Source organism: Echinops telfairi, unplaced genomic scaffold (assembly GCF_000313985.2).
Source record: "Echinops telfairi isolate 266 unplaced genomic scaffold, ASM31398v2 ScPeMD7_7436;HRSCAF=8474, whole genome shotgun sequence".
NCBI classification, from domain to species: Eukaryota; Metazoa; Chordata; class Mammalia; order Afrosoricida; family Tenrecidae; genus Echinops; species Echinops telfairi.
In genome coordinates this window covers 5352998-5371162 of record NW_022111336.1, presented here as the reverse complement: position 1 = coordinate 5371162, position 18165 = coordinate 5352998, and the positions used below count along the sequence as shown (strand labels likewise).

At 38.2% G+C, this 18165-nt stretch overlaps 1 protein-coding gene, 1 non-coding gene and 1 pseudogene across 5 annotated transcripts in view; all 3 read left to right on the top strand.

The window, feature by feature from the left end:
• Nucleotides 1–18165, top strand: part of DMD (dystrophin) — a 2430848-nt gene that overhangs the window by 428903 nt on the left and 1983780 nt on the right. For all 4 annotated transcript variants that reach the window (XM_045298663.1, XM_045298661.1, XM_045298660.1 and 1 more), the window contains exon 5: nt 16550–16642. In XM_045298663.1, coding sequence (XP_045154598.1) covers nt 16550–16642 — 93 coding nt within the window. The remainder of the gene's footprint in view (nt 1–16549; nt 16643–18165) is intronic.
• LOC115872674 lies at nt 4144–4250 on the top strand. Its single transcript, XR_004047997.1, has one exon. It is a non-coding gene; the product is annotated as a U6 spliceosomal RNA (small nuclear RNA).
• On the top strand, nt 9119–10036 carry LOC105979610 (annotated as a pseudogene).

Below are 18165 nucleotides of genomic sequence, written 5' to 3'. Positions count from 1 at the left end.
ACAGAGTAACTTAACTACCTTAATATCCAAGACTAATTAAAGAATAGAAATATAAATCAAAATAAGAATACTTAACCAAATGGAACCAATAGAAACTTTGTTCCAACCTTCTAAGATATTAGTAATTGGTAACAGAACATCATCAAGGGTCTACCAAGTCTACAAACACATCCATAAATCCTATCTTTAAAATTACTTAAAGCCAAAGATCTCTCCCTTGGCTTTGCTGGATAGATATGTGGAACCCAGTTAACCCACTAAACCTGGGTTTTCCTGATACTCTGTGTTCTCATGACAATTTATACTTGTCACTACCTCTCTAAAATATTAATCTCGAATACAAGCAAGTTGTTAAAAACAAACAAAACCCTTCCCTGGAACAATGTGTTGAATTGCTTTAATTCAAACTGAAAAACGGAATATTATTAACTGTACTCCAACAAATTTGAAAACCTTGAAGAAATGGATATATTTCTAGAAATCCACTGACTACATACAATAATGCAGACTGAGATAGAAAATGTAAACTGATCCATAAAGTTAGAGAAATAAATCAGATCCTTGAAAAACTCACTACACATAAATTAAGTCATGACCCAGATGGTTTCGTCGGAGACGTCGACCAAATATTCAGAGGGAATTGACACCAATCGCTATTTCCACTCAAACTATTCCATAGTACAGAAAAGGATGAAACACCCCAAGCCTATTTTATGATACCACAACCAGCCAAAGGTATGTCTAACAAAAAAAAGGACGGCTCCCTAAAGAGAGTCATAGACTTCTCAATAAAATCTTCACCTATAGAAACCAACAGCATATCAAAAAACAATAATCAAAATAAATAAAAAAGAAGTACCATGAACAGTGGGATTCATACTAGATGTGTTAATATTAGACAGCATAACTCACCATATAAAACCAAAGAAGCACATGATTATATATTTTGACACAGAAGGGACATGGGACAAAATCAAACACTCTTTCTTGATAAAAACACTAAAGTTATTATTAGAAGGGAAATTACTAAACAAAATTAAGGGTATGTATATAAAACCAATGGCCAACATAAGTCTCTATGGGGAAAAACTGAACGCATTCCATTTATGAATGGGAAACAGACATGGATGGCGGCCTCTTATCATCACTCTCTTCTGTATTGTGCTGGAATTTTTAGCCAGAACGATAAGCAAGAAAGGACAAATTACAGGAATTCAAATTGGCAAAGAAAAAGTAAAACTATATATAAATGATAGATACTATACATAGAAAACCCAAAAACGCAGCAAGAAAATTACTGGAACTATGGTAATTGGAAGATTGCGCAAAATGTCAAGCTCAGCATACAAGTGTACATGATCAACGGTATGAAAATCAACTCTATTCCTTTTCTATTCCAGGAAAGCAATATCACTTACGATGACCACGCAGAAGATGAAATCCCACACTATCCAAACCCCTATCCATCTAGTCAATTTTGCGTCAGATTGACTTTACAGGACACAGTACTAATTGACCCTTTGCGTTGCTGGAGCAATACATTTTTATGGAAGCAAATATCCTCATCTTTCTCCTGAGGAGCGTCTGGTAGATTCAAACTGCTGATATTGTAATAAGCAGTCCAAATTGTAACCCACTACACTACCAGGACTCCATATTATATTAAATAATTTGGAATAAACCTAACCAGAGAAACAAAATCTTTTACAAAGAAATCGACAAATCACTCCTCCCAGAAATAAAAAAAAGAACTACATAAAGGGAATAATATCACAGGAAGAGTTAGCATTGTGAAAATAAGAAGACTACCCAAAGCAATCTAAAAGTATAGTGCAACAGATTCCAAGATAATTTCTAAAGAGATGGAAAATCTAATCACAATCTGTATGTGGGATGGAAAGAGACCTTGGTTAAGCAAAGGGCTACTTAAGAAGAAATAAGTTGGCAGTCTCTCCAACTTCTTGGTTCCAGACCCCCAAGACTTAAAATAGCAGAATAATTTTACAATGACCAATGTAACAGGATTGAGATCCTAGAAGTACATTCATCCACCTATGGATAGCTGATCTTCGTTAATAAGTCAAAAGCATTAAAGGAGGAAGACATTCTCTTTAATAAATAGTTCTGGAAAGTACGGATATCTTGCAGGAAGGTGAAATAGGAAGGTAAAACAGGACCCATAACGTGCCCATATCAACTCAAGATGGATTACAGACCAAAATCTAAAGCTACAAATACTGGGAACTAAAATTAGGACAAATTTAGGGACATAAATAAGCCCTCAATATGTAATCAAATGTAGTTGAAAATACACAACAGGAATAGGCATACTAGATGACTGGGGCCTCTTAAAATTACATATTGATGTGCATCGAGCTATTTCATCAAAAGAGTGAAAAACAGAATACAAAGAAGGGTAAAAAAATATTTTTTCCAACAATATAACAACATATTTCTTAATTTATAGAAAACTTGAACACATTAGCACTTCAACAAGAAAAAGAAAAATGATCCAATTAAAAGAAAGCAGAAGATATGAACAGACATTTCATCAAAGATCATATTCAGGCACCCAGCAAACATTTGAAGAAATCTCCATGATCATTTTACCAAGCATGACGTCCTTTCCAGGGATTTGTCTTTCCTGATGACATATCCAAAGAACATGAGACAAAGTTCACCATCATCTCTTATAAGAAACATTCTGGTTGTACTTTTTCCAAGATAGATTTCTTTGTGTTTTTGACATTCCACAGTACTTTCAATATTCCTTACCAGTACTACCATTCAAATGCATCGATTATTTCACAGTCTCTTATTCATTGTCCAAATTTCACGTGCCTATGGAGTGATCTACGAAAATACTGTGGCTTGAGTCAGACACACTTAAGTTTTCAAAGTAATGTATTTGCTCTTCAACACTTTAAAGATATCTATTACAGTAGATTTGTCTAATATCATACGTCCTTTGGTTTCTTGACTGTGGTTTCCATGGGTGTTGATTGTGGATCCAAGCAAAAGTAAATCCTTGACAAGTTCAATCTTTTTTGTGTTTATTATGATGTTGTCTATTTGTCCAGTTGTAATTGATTTGTAATCCATAAAAAAGCTGCCATCTTTCATCTTCATCAACAAGTGCTTTAAGTCTGCCTGGCTTTTAGTAAGCAATATTTTGTTATCTACATATTTCAAGTTGTTAATAAACTTTCCTCTGATCCTATGGTACATAAACTTCCTCTGATCTTTTGGTACATATTCACAATGGAATGTTATGCAAAGATAAAGAACAAAGATGAGTCTGGAACACAGATGAACCTGAAGGACATAATGCTGAGTAAAATAAGTCAATGAGATAAGACAAATATTGTATGAGTCCACTATTATAAAAAATCCAGAAAAGATTTTTACACTAAAACAAATATTATTTTAAGGTTACTAGGGCTGGGAGGGTTCAGGAGTATACATCACTAACAAAACATATAACTATATATGTTAAGTGGAAGGCAAAAAATAAAACGGGAAAAAGATGTGAATGTGCATTTCTCCAAAGAAGATATATGAGTACAAATGACCAAGCAGTACATGGAAAGATACCCAACATCATTAGTTATTAGGGAATGCAAGTTAATACCACAAAGAGATACTACTTCACCCATACTAAGATGGCTTCTATTAAACAGCAACAAACCAAACTTCCAGTAACCTCTCACTAGTGGTTAAAGTAATTGGAGATGGTTACACAAAATATTGGAGATGGCTTTCATTATTGTGAGCCACTGTTGAAGTTTGTACCTTTAAAATTTATCGTTTATAAAAATACAAAATCCTTCAAGACCCGCAGATTTTACTCCTGGATATAAAAAAAGAAGAGCTTATTTAGAGTATAATATTCCCAGAACCAATACTTAACTACTAGTATTAATACAAACATTGTAGTAGGATTGTTTTAAACAAGACAGGATGTGTCCTTTCAAAAGGGTATTTTTTGTTTCCAGATCTCCTTCCTTCTTCAGGTCTCCCTCTGTTTGACCTATCCCTTTGCATATTCCTTGAGTTTGGGCAGTGCAGTCTGTTAGGTCAGTGGCTCTGTGAGGTTAAGATTTAGAAATCCGTCTCCATAAAGATTAAAAGAAAGCCCTATGGGTACTCACTTCGGCAACATATATAGGAAACTTAGAAGCATATAGAGAAGGTTAGTATTGTCCCTGTGCAAAGATAGCATGCAATTTTGTGAAGTCTTCCATATTTTGGGGTCTTCAAAATATGTGTTGATCATCTAAATAAACTCACTGTAATTGAGTCAATTCCATCTCATAGCGACCTTATAGGACAGGGTAGAGCTGCCTCTGGGGGTCCTCATGTGTTGCTCATAAGAGAGAAAGAAGGAAAGCAAAGAAAGAAAATACAGATAGCTCTGTGGGACAGTTCTATTCTATGAACATGAGGGCACTGTCAGTAACAGCAAATTTCTTAGTTGTAAGCTGTATCCTCAAATTGACCCTCAGCATCATTTCCCTTTCCTGACGTGTATCCTGCTGCACTCCTTGAATGCTGCACATAGCTCAGCTCTCTAAAGCTCCATTCACTTTTATATCCTGATTTGCATTCTCCCTGCTGGCTGGTTTAGCATGGAGTTATCCCTTCTCTCAATAATTTATTTTGGAAAACCACTTATTGAGAAGGAAGTACTTCTATGTGAAGCAATACCTTTATTACAATATTTGCTGAGAGCAAAGTCTTTTGTAATAAAGTTGGCTGTGATTCTACCAAGCAAACATAAGAAAGTACAGAATCCTGAGAAGTAGGGGCTGGCCCTACCATGTAGCTCTGCTTGTCTATTCACCAGCTCAAGTTACAAATGTATCCACAGCTTCCAACTGTCTGACTTTTTGCAGGTACAAAGAGCAGAGCCCTGGTATGATGGAAGTGCTGTTCACATTTCCATTCTCTCATTTCTTTACACAAAAATTTCCCTCCCCTGTTGGAAAACTGTCCCCTTCTGGAGGCATTCCTGCTGCTATCAAAGGAAATGATTTTCTTGATTTGGGAACTTGTCGACAAACTGCCCCTTAGATATAACTCTTAGTAGACCAGTTCTACTATGAGACACTGACATTTTCAATGCTGTTGGTGTTGTTACCAGGTGCCATCAAATTGATTACTACCCATAGAGGTCTAATGTACAACAGAGCAAAGCACTGCCCAGGGCTGTGCCAGCCTCACAGTTCTTGTTATGTCAGAACCCAGCATTGCAGCCATCGTGCCAATGTAGCCTGTTGAAGGCCTTCCTTATTTTTTGCTGACCTTCTCCTTTACCAAGCACAATGTCCTTTTCTCTCACTCAGTGCCATGGAGTCAATTCCAACTCATAGTGACCCTATATAGCAGGGTAGAATGGCCCCCGTCGTGTTACAAGACTGTAACCCTTTATGAGAGTACAAAACGTCTGCTTTCTCCCACAGAACAGTCGGTGATTTTGAACTGTTGATCTTGTGGTTAGAAGCCCAAAGCATACACTCTCTGTCACCAAAGCTGGGATTTAGCCCTCCAGATGCTGGGTTATGATAACGATTAGTCATTCCTTGACCAATTCTATTTTTATTTTCACCTTCTACCCTGATATATCCCCATAAAAAGTATACACATATGAGGGGCTTCAGGAAGTTTGTGGGGAAATTCTATTATCCTTTAATTCCATTTTTAGATGAACTTTTCAAAGCCCCTAGATGATAGATAGATGGATAGGTAGATGATAGATAGATAGATAGATAGATAGATAGATAGATAGATAGATAGATAGATTGATAGATTGATAGATGTAGTGAGGCACTGCATGTAGTGAGCTCTTCTTTCCATTGTCTTTGTAACTCCCACCAAAGGACTGGGTGTCACTTTTCTGATTGGTCTGACTAAGGGAAGGTGGGGGAGGGTTCTGATAGGTTATATGATATTTTGTAGGGAAAAAATGGAATTGTTGGGAGGTGGTCAATGTTGTCATCCTCCTGGGTATAAAATGAACCATCTCAGAAACAGGGAGGGGTTATCTCACTATCACCAAGAAAGAAGAGCCCCAAATGAAGCCCATTGTTAGAACTAAGATCCCTGCACATTGAACATCCTAGATCCAAAGACAGCAAGCTGTGACACCAGAGATGTGGCAGAAAAGTGTCAGGAACATAACCACAAGCATGACACAGAGCAATGGATCTCCCAGCCCATGGGGCAAAAGGAACACTTGTTGAGTGCTTCCAGCACTTTAATTGGGGGAGAAAGATTTTACTCACCTATGGATCTAGATCTGAATGACTTCAGTAGAAAGCTTATGGCTCAGTGGCAAGCCCATTGGACATTTATAGGCAGCATTAAATGGGCTTTCTAACATTGCCTAAGTAGGGTAGAGACTGAGCCAAGGGGTCTAGGGCATAACAGTGGCTGTTCTGACCAAAGAACTGTATCCAGAATATTTATGACTCAATTTATAATTTGTTAACCTCATGAAGAAATCTCTACGTATCATCTGTAACTACTGTGTAGCTACTGAAATGGATTATGGAATCCAGATGAGAAGGACAGAGTGCTGTGGGATGTACAGTTGGTGTCAGGTTGCTAAGGAAAATTGGAGGGGAGAGGTATGTCTGACCCCTGCCTCATAGTAATCAGCCACAGACTGATGTGGAGTATGATTTTCTTACCAGCTTGTGAAGTCGGAGAAATTCAGACATGCCCCCCCATACCATTTTTAATATAGATAAATGTAACATATCCCAGTGCCTTTTTGAAGTCATGGAATGTGTTTCACCATTATTTTAAAGATTCTTATACAAATGTAGGGTTCAAATACACTCTGGATAAAAACCTAGACTTTACAGATATAATACAAGATTGGTTGACATGATTACAATTCTCATAATAAAATTCAGTACACCACTCTCATCAATTGCATATGACAAGGTGGGAAATTGTTTCCAAGGAAGTTCAAATATGCAATGTGAAGTAGCAGAAAGTAAATAAGATCATTGCTATGCATTATTAAAGCATACTACAAAAGTGAGTATTTAAAGAGCCTAGGGTGAAAATTCAAATGTCAGCTACATCCAAATAGTTACTTAATCACATCAATGAAAATTGTCACTGAGTTAGACTGAATGCTTGTCAAATGTCACTGATCTGAAAATGATATAATGTTCATTCAGACTACATGTGCTTAGATAAAGAGGGTTTCTCCCTTGCCTGCCCCATTTTATTGGGAACTCTTACAGATATTATAACAATCCATAGTTCATTTAGATGAAGCATGATTATACAATTGTTGCCACCATCATTTTCAAAACATTTTCTTTCTTCTTGCACTTTTTGGTTTCAGCTCCCCTTTATCCCTCCCCTCTTCCCTCATACCCACAAGTACCATTGTTACTATATTAAATTCTATTATTATTGTTATCCCACCCATATTGTACACCATCTAATGTATCTGTTTGCCTCCCACTCTGTTATGCGTTCCCTCAAATGGGGTTATATTGTCATCATTACCATCAGTTTCCCCTTTCTACTACCCCCTCTCTCTTTCTGTACATTTAGGGTTCTTAATAAGTGTTCTTTAAATATTCAGTAAAAAAAGAATTCATTTATATTAGACATAAATTCATTTTTTAGACTAAAATTTCGGTTCACACAATCCAAAATTCAAAATTCTGACTCACAGCTACCCTACTGGGCAGAGTATAACTGTCCCCTATGGATTTCCTAGGCTGTAAATCTTTATGGGAGAAGAAAACCTCAATGGAGCAGGAGGCTACTCTTGTGGTTATTATCCTCCTAACTTAACTCACTGTGACACCAATGCCATTGCTAATATGTAGTCATTGCCATAACCCAGAATAATTAGATCTTGCTGACTGTAATTTACAAATGGTAGGGCCATTGTCACATGTTTTTTAAAATTTATATTTATCTTTGGTTCTACCATATCAGTGAAATGCAGCAATTTCCCCCCTAATTTTAAAATATTCTTGTATGACCTACGCAAATATATTTAAGCAGAATTTATAATCTATCCATTCATATTCAGATGAAAGGTGACAATATTGAAAATCATCTCAAAAAGTGAGCTGTCATTTATATATAATTACACTTTTTTGTTATAGCTAATCATTCTCAGTGTTTTGAATGAAACCTGACTACATGGCTTAGGCAAAGAAAAGGTTTTTAATGTTAAAAAAAGACATTTAGTATTGTCAGATAGATTACTAATACTTAGATTTCTAAAAATTGAAATAAAAGGTATGATACTGAAAGTGATTTCATCTTGTGTGAACTAATTATTGAGGACAATATCTATTTTCTAAAGTAATACCATCTAACAGAATATTTCATAGAACACCATTTGCTGTGTTGTTATAAGAGATACATTGAGATGTATTTTGATATCTTCATTTCAGCTATCCCTCACACTTACAAGAGCTTATATTTCCTTAATATTGCTTGATTTTCTTTATATTCCAAACTTACTGCCATTGAGTTTATTCCAACTCAGAGACCCTATAGGACAGGGTAGCACTGCCCCTGTGCATTTTTAAAATTGTTACTCTTTGCCAGAGTAGAAAGCCCCATCTTTCTCCAGAGGAGTGGCTAGTTTTAAACTGCTGATATTGTTGATCAAGGCCAGTCAGATAAATTGCATTTCTCCTACCTTTTGGACGGGATGTACTTATGATTTCAACAATGCATTACAAGGTCATTTTTTAATGGAATTATAATGTTGTTTATTTATCACGGTGTCCAGCACATAACAGAATGTACGGTATATAATGCTTTGTCAAGAATGTTAACGAATGACTAAAGGCAGGCATAATATGTTCATCATTTGAGAATGTACTCTTGGCAAAAGTGAGCATTTGACAAAATATTTTACAATGCAAATTTCTATATTTACATGTATTAAGAAAAATGTGGAGCCTCGGAACATGGCTGTGGTGGAACAGTGGCCGTTCCCTGTGCCACCGCGCCCTGAGCACCCCCTCCCCCACTTCCCCCGGGTCCCCTCTCCAGGCAGGAAGGTTGGCCAAGCCCTGCCAGGTAGAAGCAGCAGTGCCAGCAGCAGTGGCAGCAATGGCCCCGCACGAACAAGGAGAACCTGTTTATCGGGCAGTCCAAGATTTACTCCTACATGAGTTTGAACAAGTGCTTGGAATGCGCTCCCCACTTCAGGAAGAGAACTCAGCTGCACATCATGAAGTCAAATGCCAGGAGAAACCCTTAGCCGGAATCTACCAGAAATGAGACGAAAAAAGAAACACTGAGAGCCATCCGGAGCCCTGTAAAGTCCGAGGAACAGAAGGTCAAAGATGTCAGGAGAGGCCCACTGGCCCCTTTTCCTAACCTCAAAACTGAAGCAGCAGAACCTTCCCAAACCTCCGCCTAGACTGGTGCTTCCACCAACGGAGCCATCACCAAGCCCACCCTGAAAAAGTCCGGCAAGGGCAAACCAGCCTCTAGGAAAAAAACCTCAAGGAAAACCCCAAACTCACAGACTTCTGCCCTGTCCCAAGGAGTTCCAGAAAGAGCCCAGCAGAGCTGCAGTCTGAAGAGATGAGAAGAATCAACGAGCTGATTGAAAGTGGAAAGGAAGAAGGGATGAAGGTCGACCTCATCGATGGCAACGACAGGGGACTGATTGCCACCAAGCAGTCCTCGAGGGGCGAGTTTGTGGTGGAATACCACGGGTCCTCATGGAGATCACCCATGGCAAGCAGCGGGAGGCCCTGTAAGCGCGGGGCCCCTCCATGGGCTGGTACATGGACTGTTTCTAGATCTGAGCGGAACGACTGCGGGGATGCCACTGAGAGACCTACCGGCTGGGGAGACTCGTCTACCAGAGCAAGTGGGGGAACTGCCAGACGAAGCTGCACGACATTGACAGTGTGTCACACCTCATCCTGGTGGCCATCCATGACATCGCCGCGGTGAGAAGCTACTGTATGACTACTGGGACCTCAGCAAGGTCTCCATGGAGGCTTGCCTGTGGCTGAAACATTAACCCTTCCGGCCCCTTCGCTGGACAAAGTGCCCTCAAAGGGAGTCGGGGTTCTTTTGGGGTTATTTTTTGGCTGCACCCCCTTTGTTCTTTTTTCCTTTTTACACACTGAAATCCTCGCGGATGACTTCAGATGTTTTTAAATATATATATTTTCACTGTAGTATTTAAATAATTTGTCACGGGTTTCCAAGGTGGGCTAGTACAGATGGCCTTATATTACCAAAACTTTTATATCCGCGTATTTTTTGTACCTTTTTTGCATACAAGCCGAGCGTTTGTGATTTCCACGCACGTGGTCCCAGACTCCGCACAGGTTTTAGCAGAAAGCGGCAAACACAGAACCAAGCGGTTCCGCCCACCTCCGACTGATGGGCCAGGACTCCTCCCCTTCCCGGAGCCCTGCCCACAAAGGCAGTTGGACGCAGGAAGACTCCAACGCCACCATCTCCTGGTAGGCTGACTGGAAGAGGTCTCTAAGCTCTTGCTCTCCCTGCGCGCGCTGAAGTGTATATTTTTAAAAGGTTTTTCAGTAAGCTTAGTCTTCCCCTCAGCTTTCTTGAATGTTACTGCCCCCACGGCGTCAGCCTGCGGGTAGTTAACTCTTCCACAGGCTGCTGCTTTCATTTGGCACCTTGAAGCAAATCAGGGCAGGTCATCAGACTGGATAGGACTTGGGCCCTGGGAGGGCAGGAGCGGCTCTTGCCTCCTCCCACCCCACCCTCGCCAGGGTAGGTTTCTGGAAACTGGGTTTAACTCAATAGAAATGTGAACACTGAATCTATTTTAAAGAAAAAAAGATGAAGAAAAGTAATTAAAAAAAGACAAGGTGAGGAAAACATCACGGAAAACAACTTATATGTACATAGGTCTTGAACTGAGTGAAATTGCAGCTTCTTTGGGGGATTGAGGATTTTACTTTGGGCATTAGGAAAGATATGAGATGGTACTCTATTTTAATAAAAAAAAATGTTTGTAGTGGGCTCAGGAATGACTTCCCCACCCCACCCCATTCCCACCCCACCATATTGTGTTGGATGGAAAGTTCCAGACCTGCTGCTGAAACCTTGTGTTTGGCAGACCACCTGTGGCCTTCCTGTGAAGCAGCAGCTATCTATCAACTGACAGGTGAAGCTACTAGTCTGGAAGTATGGGGTCCACCGTAAGGCTACCTCTCCCAGACTCATTCAAGGCCCCAGGTGCCACAGGGCAGCGGACTGGGCTTCCCATGGAAGTAAGGGAAAAGTCTTCACCTTGACTGACTGGCTTGAAGGTAGTAGGAGCAGTTGGCCTCCCCGCACTCTCCCCTACCCCCGCTTGCTGTCCGGAAACTGGTTCTCTTACTGTTGATCTTCAATCCAGGGGGACGGGTTCCAGAGCTGTGACCTGGGATCCGCTGCCCACCCTGGTCCCGGGTAAATGTGAATGGAGACAGCTATGAAAGCCTGTCCTCTTTGATTCCACCCCCTGCCCCAACCCCCAGGCCTCATGATGGTGCTACCTAAGAAAGTCTTCCCGCCCCAGCTAGTGGTCAAGGCAGAGGATTCCCACGGCATCGTTTATGTGTGAGATGAAATGTCTTGGCTATACCTGTTTGTGGCGTAACTCTGTATTAAAGGAAAAGACATAAACTTGAAAATGATTTGTCATCATAAGCCCAAAACTAACACGAAATTAAAATACTTGTTGCCAAAAAAAGAGAATAATTTGGAATATGTTGCTATGGCAAGGAAGGAATAAAGGAAAATTGCCAGTGTACACAAGTCCAAAATGGATAATGCTGTAAATCTTTTAGATTCTATATGTTACATATTCTTCATTCAAGAATTAAAGATTCAATATACGTATCACTTAATGATAAAATGGCATGATTTATGTTCATAAATTTAAAAATTTTAAATAGTGTAAATTTTAAATGTGATTTCAAAAGCACATGCTTCAGGGTAGTAAAACTGCTCTGCCTTTTGCATTTTTGATCTTTTAAATATATTATATTTGGAAGGATTGTATAAATACTTGAGGAGTTCCTCTTGAATATGGAGAAGTCTCTTTTACTTGACTATATAATGACAGATGTTTATAAAAAGCACTTAACATATCTGACAAGAAAATTCTGTTTGTCTAATATGCGGAAATAATGTGTTAGTGTACAGATGCATTGTGAGAAAGAAATGGATAACTGTGAAAGAATTAAAGAAATAGATGGTGGAGATGTATGTATGGGTTTCACATATCAGGCAGGGTCTGAAAATAATAAATTCCAATGCATAGCATGCCCTAATCATTACTTACTATTTAAAGTTCAGGTTAAGGAAATCCACTAGAACATTTTATGATGCTGTTTAAAGGTTACTTGCAGAATGTGTTCATTCAGTGTGATGTTGTTTTATGATTAGATTTGTAGCCTTTTTTTAGATGATTAAACCCAAATACCAGTACTCTGATTGTATTTTGCATATTAATGAACAAAAGTGATTCTTCACTGGGATAAATGTTGATCTCTGAAATGATGTGGTAAACCACATCTTTTTATGAGAACAGGAGTGTATCTACCTAGCTTGAGCCTAATTTCAATTAGGTGAATGACAACGGATGTATTTTGATTAGTGCCTGGAACAATACATCCTTGTTAGTAGTTATCTACAAAGAAAAGAAAGGGCAGATATCATTATTATAAAGACAATGGCTCCTTTATAGAATAAGCCATAACTGTCAATGCTTAAATGATTTACAAACTAAACTTAGAGAAGACTCATTATCTCCTTGTTTACACACACACACACACACACACACACACACACACAAACATATACCAAAAATAAGCAGACTCACACAGAGAAATCCACTGACGCTTTATTTCTCAGAACTTTGTCAGAGTTATTACACCAATAGAACTGCTTTCCTTTTATTGATCTTTTTTCTTCTCCTTTTTTCTCTGCCCTGCCCCAGGAATGTTCACTTTCATTATTTGACCTGATGATTGACGTTGCTATGCAAATGTTTCTTCTTCTAAGGGCTGAATGTACCATTATTTGAGTTCACACTGCTATTCTTTCTGGAAGGCAAATGTAAAACTGTAAAAACTTGTTCAGATCAGTAATCTCCTTTTACTAAACCCATCATAATTCAGTCTTACTTCAATTCTTATCGTTCTCATAAGTAAGCTTAAATCATGAATGTATCAATATAATATATATATAAATCGTTTTAGTATAACCACCGCAGGACATCTAAATATAGCTTGTAGAAAATGTTATTGGCCAATGCTAGGAATTGTGTCCATGCCCTGAAGGAACCCAAGATAATACAAAACAGAGAGTGGGCCTTGCGTCTCTGGAATAACACTGTGGTTAGTTAGCAAACCAATTCAGAAGGTGGAATACCAGGGAGTACCAGTGCTCTATGAAAGAGTTGCATATTAAGCTTGGGATTGCTACATATACTTTTATACAAAATGAGATATTTTAGTGTGAGTATAAGTATGGAGATGCTAAATAAATTCCCACAAATTCTTGTCCTCACGGGCATAAAGTGGAGAACATTACTTCATTCTAAAAAACAATTCATTAGGTTCTTTAGGTGCATTTTTGTAAATTGTTTATACTAACTCAAGGGATATTTTATAATGAATGACATTTAAATATTCTCATGGAGCCACAATGAAGTTGGATTATGCCAAGGCTAATGGTGGAAATTCTCTGCAGTTACATTCCCCAAAAGCATCTTATTCAACAAACTACACATTTTCTGAGACATTATTATAAAGCATCTTGTTCAGCAAACTACAAATTTTCTGAGACATTATTATCTAAAGGTAGTTTTTTAGTAAAATACTAACTGTTTGCAGAAGCTCCTAAAGCTTATCTTCATATATAGGTAATTTTATTTCTGTAAAATTGAAATACATGTTATTTAATTTTTACACATAATATCAATTTTACACCTATTTGGTATCAGATGCTTATGTATTGATTTTCATTCTGAAAAACAAGTCAGAACTTTGAGAAATCCTTTATGACCTCAATATTTGATTGCCTCATATCTAATGCTTTTAACACTAACAAGCATACAGTGATTCAGTTTATAACATCATTTGTCTTATCAGTGACTTTTGTTTTATACAGAGACATAATTATTTGCTTAATGCTGATTCAAATTTTTGTTTTTCTTTACACAGTTATTTAGAAATTGGGTTAGTGAGAATCTGTAAAAGGTATAATTTTGGATCATGTATGTTTTTTATATTACATGATATGGAGGAAAAAAAGACAAGCTATTGTGATGACTATGGGTTATGTGTTGGGCTGTAACCCCAGAGTGAGCAGTTCAAGCCCATCAGCTGCTCTCCAGGAAAAAGATGAGGCTGTCTTCTATCACCTGGAATCGACTCAGTGGCAGTGGATAATGATAATTATGTAATTAATATCTACAGGGTATGCTGACTTATAGTGGCAACATATAAAATCAAGCAATCAATGCATGCATGGTGAGGAGCTGCTGGTAACTTCTACACCACCAAGGCTCCCTACTATGCATATTAGAATATACAATCAAAATGGTCAACATAACTGTACAAGGTATTCAGTACTCATACAATGTAAACACACTGCACTCTGACTTTAGTAATACCCTTGCTTTTCAGTACTATAAAGAGGTCTTGTGCAGTTGTAGGAATAGAACCTCTATTTTTATCTAGGTACATGGCTTCAGAAACAAAAACTGAATTTCACAATTAGGAGGTGCAATGTAGCCAAGTCTAGTCAATGTGATGTCCAGGAAAGTGCCCTTGGGGAGATGGTGGTGGTGGTGGTGGTTCTAGTGGTGGTGGTTCTAGTGGTGGTGTGTGTGTTTGTGTGGTGCTTTCTTGCTCTCCAGTTGCTGACCTCCACTATTTTCTTAACAAATGGTTAACGTATTTGGCTGCTAATCAAAAGCTTGAGGGATGAGTCCACCTACAGGCACCTAGGAAGAAAGGTTTGGTGATCTGCTTCTGAAAATTCAGTTATTCTCTGTAAGAAATAGGATTGCTGTGACTCTAAAGTGACACCGTGACAACTCATTTCTACATTTTCATTAAGAGACAAGAGTGGAAGAGCCACATAGAATAAATTAGGGGGAAATAATGAGTTTCTCTTCAACCCTTAGCCCTAGCTCAATTGGTTTCACTTCCGTTCTATATAATCTTTAAGCTGAAGTCTTCTGTTTGATTTCCTATGGTAGTTTCTCCGTTTAGAGGTTCCCTTCAAGCTAATTTTTCCAGAGTGGCTATACCATTCTGAATTTCCTCCAACAATGTATAGCTGATCCAGTTTCTTCACTCCCTCATTAACATTTGGTGTTTACCTGGATTTTTGTTTTGCTTTGTTTTGTCCATTGCGGTGGGTATGTAGTAGGCCCTAGTCCTAACTGCAAGGTCAGCAGTTCAAAACCAACAGCTGCTTTATGGAAGAAAGATGAAGCTTTCTACTCCCATAAATATTTATAGTCTCAGTAACTCACAGAGGAAGTTCTACTCCATCCTTTAGGGTTAACGTGAGATGGAATTGACTCCATGATAGTGAGGTTTTTTTTCTTAATATTATCAATTATCTTTTCAAGCTCTTATTTGACTTATCCTTATTTTTAATTTAGCCTAAAAATGGTAGGAGAATGAAAGGGAGGAGATATAAGCATTTGCCTTGACAGAGGAAACCATACTAGGTTTTTAGTTTTAAATCAGGAACTGAATAGAGCAAAGACAATTGGATGCCTTACAGATTAGAGGACTAGTGCAGTGATACCTGTGAGAACTGGAACTCGACAGGACTGCCTTATTTTTCTGGGTTTTAAAAATTTTCCACTTTGACAGGGTGGTACAGTCTTACCACTTTTCTTTTGCTCTGTATTAGTGGAAAATCACACACACACACACACACACACACACACACACACACACGGGGCTTTAAAAGATCAAGGAAGAATGAAATTGTAGGATTATGGAATTCTTCCATGAATTCTTTGAAGCCCCATATTGTGTGTGTGTGTGTGTGTGTGTGTGTGTATGTAATTTCCCCCCAAGAATCAAGTAGATTTTCTTAATTGCAACCACCCTTAGTGGACTCTCCTTTGACCTAGATAAACGCACCATGAAATGTATGTATGCATATTTCAATTCCGTCCTGGGAAACAAGTTGTCATTTAGGATCCTGTATAAGTTATCATTGTCATCCATTTGGGTGGAGAGACTCTGATTGGTCTCTTTAATTGGCAGGACTCTGATCCCTATTAGTGACCTAATAAATATGCTAAAAGTACATTAATTTTCTGTCTTCTCATGACTGTGCTGGGGCACTCGTTTTCTATGGAAACTGCAGTTACAAATGCATTTTGCTTAATTGTCTATTTTTTTAAAGCTGCGTTGCTGCTCATGTTCTTAAAACAGCAAAAGGCAATTACATACCCATTTTTTCTTTCCGAACAGACATTTGATCTTCTTCTTAAAAATGTGTTGTTTTTTCTCTCTCCTCTCTTGAACAGGTCGATTTAGTGAATATTGGAAGTACTGACATAGTAGATGGAAATCATAAGCTGACTCTTGGCTTGATTTGGAACATAATCCTCCACTGGCAGGTGAGAACGCTGGTGTATGCTTCCGTTTGGGCTAACATGTGATAGAGTCTTCCTTAAGTTTTTGTCCTTGACCTGAAAAAGGGACCTGCAGAATATGCATCTAGCAATAACAAGCTCATCTCTAAAGTGCTGCCTTTTAAATTGGCACTACATCTGAGAAGTTAGGGACCTGGAGATTATAAAACAGATACTGGCACATTTGCAGAGATAATTTTTTAAAAGTTTTATGAGTTCCACTGGCTAGACATGGTGCAAAAAAAGGGACTAATTCTCATAAATAGAACCATACAGTATGCTTCAAACATGTCTTCCCTTCTAACTTACCTTAAAATGTATCTACATAGTTATTTTAAAATATTAACATAACAAAAAACGAATTTTATAAAAATTGAGAAATTTCTTACCTTGTTAACCACTTTTAAGACTAAAATCTTGCCAGTCAATCTTGTGTATGTCCAGGGTTGATTAATGCCATGGAAAGACAGATACCATATAATTTTATATGAGCATATATGTACTGTATATATAACCACTGTCTCATCTTGCTTGTACATTTCAATTTTTATCTCAACCAACACAGAATAGAGGCTGCATTGATTAGATCCATGTGAAAATGTTCTGAAAATGTTTTGGCTGAGTGAAAAGAGCATGTCTTTTTTCCTTTCAACTCATAGAAGCTTGAATCACAGCTCTCTTACGTGCCATCTTACATCATTGGGTGTAATGCTGCCCTTGCTTGAGACATACTTGTGTCACTGTAAAATAAAAACAATAATAAAATCATGCATATTTCATGTCAGAATTAAGTGAGAAGTGATCGACAAAGTACAGCCCATGAATAAAGCCGTAGCTGAGCATTTTCCACTCATATTTTCAGAATGGTGTGAGTAATTGAAATAAGGCTGCCATTTACAAGTAGAGATTTTTTTTTCAGAAAACAGCTTTATTCCATGATTTTCATATAAAATGTACCCATTGAATATGCACAACGTTAATACATTGTAGCATATCTACAAAGTTGTTTCAACCATCATCACAATCTAACTTGAGCACATAAGAACCAGCACTACCCCATCAGTTTGTGGCATTGTGGCAGCTTGTCTGTGGCTCTGGTTTTGTAACCAATTGCACAGGTATTTCAAATACCAGCAGAGTCGCCTGGCGTAGATAGACATCGGTGGAGCTGCCAGAATAAGGCAGAATCAGAAGGAGGCGAAGGCAGTCCACTTATGAGAAGTTAGCCACTGAAAGTTTTATGAATATTTGAGAAACACTGTCAGACATAATACCTGAAGATGAGCCCCTCAGGTTGGAAGGCATTGAAAATGTGATTGGAGAAGAAATGCTTCCGCAAAGCAGAGCCAACCTTAATGATATGGATAGAGTAATGCTTCTTGCACTTTCATTTGCTGACAGGGCACTACGAAATATTAGAAGGCACAGCTGCAAACACCCATTAATAATCAGAACATATACTTCAGGAAGTATAAATCGAGGAAAATTGGAATTAATAAGAAATGAAA